General features: G+C 40.4%; 1 protein-coding gene across 1 annotated transcript; it reads left to right on the top strand.

The window, feature by feature from the left end:
- Positions 1–566: 566 nt before the first annotated feature.
- DEGS1 (delta(4)-desaturase, sphingolipid 1) lies at positions 567–4,067 on the top strand. Its single transcript, XM_010009488.1, has 2 exons — positions 567–1,309; positions 3,442–4,067. Exons 1-2 carry the CDS (start codon positions 593–595, stop codon positions 3,586–3,588), a joined length of 864 nt encoding a protein of 287 aa, XP_010007790.1. The 5' UTR covers positions 567–592; the 3' UTR covers positions 3,589–4,067.
- Positions 4,068–4,323: the final 256 nt, after the last annotated feature.

Genomic DNA, 4,323 nt, shown 5'->3' with positions numbered 1-4,323 from the left:
AGCGGTGCGGGCGGCGCGGTTCCCCTCCCTCCTTCCTCGCGGGGCTGCGGGCCGCTCCCCGCCCGCTTCCGCGGAGCCCTTCGTGCGGTAGGAAGCGAGCTGAATAATTGATAAGGTGTCTGCCGGTCGTTATAAACAGTTCGTGTGCCGCGCGTAGAGGTCACCGCGGCACCCAGGAGTGGTGGTGAATAACCGCGTTTTCAAGAGAGATGCCTAAACTCGGACTTGAGCTTAACTTCAGCCCTTCTGAATTAACTGGTGGGTTGTCAGTTCAAAGCTGTGCCTTTCTGGGTAGGTTGGAAGCGGTACTGGTGCTTGTCATCTATGTGTCTAGTTGCTGAGCAACAGAAAAACGCTAAAATGATTCAATTTGGAAGGATTCATTATTGCAATAAATGTCCCCAAGTGGAAAGGTGGTCGGCTCTCATGACGCTTGCAGACAGCCCTAACTGGGAGGAAGGGAAGGAACGACTATATCTGCTTTTGTAATCTAATTGGGGTAGCTGGCTGTGAGGAGAGCTTCTAAATAATTGCTTTTTTTTTACATTGAATTCTTTCCCATCTAGCTAAGCATCCAGAGATTAAAGCATTGATGAAGCCAGACTACAACTTGATCTGGGTGGTTGTGCTGATGGTTCTTGCACAGCTGACTGCATTTTATCTAGTTAAAGACTTAGACTGGAAATGGGTAATCTTCTGGGCATATGTTTTTGGAAGCTGTATTAGCCACTCCATGACTCTGGCAATTCATGAGATCTCCCACAATAGTGCCTTTGGCAACAGCAAAGCAATGTGGAATCGATGGTTTGGGATATTTGCCAACCTCCCTCTTGGTCTCCCATACTCCATATCCTTCAAGAGGTACCATATGGATCATCATCGTTACTTAGGAGGCGATGGAATTGATGTGGACATTCCTACCAACTTTGAAGGCTGGTTTTTCTGCACCCGTTTTAGGAAGTTCATATGGATTGTTCTTCAGCCATTTTTCTATGCCATTAGACCGCTCTGCATCAATCCCAAACCTGTTACTCGACTTGAAGTAATCAATTTGTTGGCTCAACTTTCTTTTGATGTTGTGATACATTATTTATGGGGAGTCAAGTCCACGTTTTACATGCTTGCTGGTTCAGTACTTGGACTTGGGTTGCACCCAATTTCAGGACACTTCATAGCTGAACATTACATGTTTTTGAAAGGACATGAGACTTACTCCTACTATGGGCCACTTAATTTGCTCACTTTTAATGTTGGCTATCACAATGAACATCATGACTTTCCCAATATTCCTGGCAAGAGCCTTCCACTGGTAAGTTTACTTCCAAGGTTATTACTTTTTCTTAAAATAAGCCCTACTTTAACTTGAAAATTAGGTAGAACACTAATGGAAGAATGGAAGTTGGGAGATAAAAACCCCCAAACAAATACAAAGATCAGTTTCCAGGTTGAGTGATGAAGGGGGTAGTGACTTGTAATTTCAGTGGTCTCCTAACCTAACCACAGTCTCTTCCATAAAAGCAGAGGGGAGGAAATGCATGTCTTAAGCTCTGCACTTAGTTTAGTTTAATTTAATCACAACCAGCCTTCTGATTTCTTCAGAAACTAGTGAAGTTGCAAATAACTTCAGATTTGTTTGCTCTGTCTTTGAAATCTGAAGGACAGTATTCTTATGCATGCGTATCCTTCAGTCTCTTCTATCACCAGCATTCTCTGGATAGGGAAAAGAGAGACTGAGGTACTGCTGATGTTTGTTGTACTGTTACAATTATTTAATAGCTTTCTAGTTTGGAGCAGCTCGGTTTTCTCTGGTAAGAGCCTTTGAACCCTAAATAAGTGTCAGGCTTCAAAACTGAGACTTTGGACCTGCCACATGAGAGCAGATGTGAATTTGCAAACTAGTTCCTCTCCCCTACGGTCTCTGCTGGCTTTTAAGCAGGAGCTTAATTGTCATTTGTATATGTGTTTCCCAATTGGACCATGGGAATGCAGGGTTATGCCTAAACCTCATCTTCAGTCAAAAGCGTTTTCATCAGTGGAAAGTGTCTTCAATCAGACAAAAACAAAAATTTGCAGTTTGACAGCAGCTGTGGTGTTGGTCTTGTAGCTTTGTAAAGACCTTGTAAACTTGTGCCTTTGGTGGAGTTTAAGCTTGATGGTTGTTTCTATTGCCAGTGGTGGAACTGTAGATGAAATAACTACTCCAGCACTACTTTAGCAGGGCGGTTAAATTTTGTAACTGGCTTGCTGAGACTTTTTTTTTTGGTTGGTTTTGTTGATTTTGAAAGAGACAGATGATTTCTCTTATCCATAGATTTAATCTTTCAGATACAGCCAAAGCTGCTTTAACTCACCTTTGATAATGAGATCTGTGCTGGTGAACTAGCATTTCACTTCTTGCGCCAGTACTTGAGTTGTAAATAGGGAATGATCCCCCCCCTTCCCCAAGTACTTAATTGCAGAGGTAAATACTCAGCTCTGCTATAGGACTCTTAATGCACAGCTCTGATAAAAGAACAAAGCCTTGTTTTAGAACAGCATAGTTAATTTGATTGGACTGGACTCTGCTGTGTGCTAAAGATCACTGAAGTACACTTGATTCCAGCTGGGGTACTGGTGAGCTGGGTATCATTACTGTTGAATAAAAGTATACTGGCTAGATGCACTGTGATCACACTGTAGGTGTGATGATGGATCAAAACAATCTTCAGCTCCAAAGCAGGCATGCAAGTATCTTGGGTTGGTTTGTATGAATATTTTTCTTCTGTCTAAAGCTATGGAATTTAGTGAAAAATCAGGTTTGTTCTCTTCAGGTTTTTAAGTCTTTAGGTGGTTGGCCTTAAATATCAATGAGGATATCAAACTGAAACTCTGTCTCTTTTAGATTATAACAGTGGTCTAATCAGCATGTACATCTGAGAGTAAAGTCTTCGGAAGTGGTTTATATTTGTTCTTTGATGTCTGTCTGCAGAAACGGGATGTATTTCAGAAATAAGATCCTTTTTTTCCCTTGTGTGCTGTGATTTGAAGCTACATGTAAAAATAGCCGTGTTAAACATCTCTTCCTAGAACTTAAAACATCCTATTTAGTGATAACTCGTATGAGTCAGTACTGAACTGAGTCACACACTTCTACCGCAATGAAAATACTTGATTTGTGAGCTACATCATTCTGTAGGTAGCACAGTGAATAGACTTCAGTGTTAGCAGTTTGTTCTAGTTAGCTTCAACAGAAAAGCTTTACATGAAGTTTACTTAACAACCAGGGAGTAGCTTTTTCCTTCAAGAAACTTTCATATTGTGGTATTAGTAGCCTTTCTTACAGAATCTAACAGCTAAAATGAGACTTCTGGTGCTCTGTATTAATTTACACATTAAGGATTGTAAAGTTGTCATGATTGGTGCTAATAAAAATAGCAAATAAACCTTGTATCTCCTCTTTAGGTGAAGAAAATAGCAGCTGAATACTATGAGAACTTGCCACAATATAACTCTTGGATAAAAGTACTGTATGACTTCGTGATGGATGACACAATCAGCCCATATTCACGTATGAAAAGGCAATTAAAGGGTGAAGTGAAGCAAGATTAAACTTCTGGCAACCAAAAAACTTTGAAATGTCTGCTTGCTTTAAAGTGGCTGGTATAAGGTCTCTTGCTAAAGCTGTTCACCAGTGTCCTGAATTAAGATTTACAGCAACATAGCAATGCATCCTTAAGGATTTTGTAGCAGACTCCTACCAGCTATAACATTCCTTGCAGTCCTCAGATGTGTTGGTTTAATGTGTCTGTTTGCCTAAAGATCAGTGTTATATACATAATGCTAAATCACTTTGTTACAGGATTTACTTTGGCAGGTGTTGAATCTATGTAAAATACCTGCCTGACTCTTAAAAATACTGAGTTCTCAATGTAGCACACTGCCCACAACATGCTGTTTAGATGACTGTAGTGTTGAAACGCTGTACTTACCTGTTAATTCTAACCTAACATGATTTGTTTAACTTAAACCTTCTGTTGAACCTGTTTCCTAACTTATGGGTGGATGAACTAAATTTGCACAGAAATGTTAAGTCTTTTTCTGTTTAAATATGTAACATGTCATTTGAAGCATTGCTTTAAAGTTCCAGATTTTCTATTGAAAGGAGCAATCTGTTGGAACGAACCTGGTGTCTTTGAGATGGCTTGTGTGGCTTCCTTGTGAAAAGGTGGGGAAATTCAAGGGTATTATCAACTTTGTGGGTCGTCACCTACTGTTTAAGCTGCTTGTGTTAGCATAGAGCTTGAGCAGCCAGCATTTAGAGTTGTGTTGCTTAATGTAACTGAT

This window comes from Nestor notabilis, unplaced genomic scaffold (assembly GCF_000696875.1).
Source record: "Nestor notabilis isolate BGI_N333 unplaced genomic scaffold, ASM69687v1 scaffold12102, whole genome shotgun sequence".
NCBI classification, from domain to species: domain Eukaryota; kingdom Metazoa; phylum Chordata; class Aves; order Psittaciformes; family Psittacidae; genus Nestor; species Nestor notabilis.
This window is presented reverse-complemented; position numbering and strand designations above follow the sequence as displayed.

Coding starts and splice junctions, on each gene's coding strand:
- DEGS1 (XM_010009488.1), top strand. CDS start 593: ATGAAGCCAGACTACAACTTGATCTGGGTGGTTGTGCTGATGGTTCTT. Junction 1,310..3,441: donor CTGGCAAGAGCCTTCCACTG/GTAAGTTTACTT, acceptor TCTCCTCTTTAG/GTGAAGAAAATAGCAGCTGA.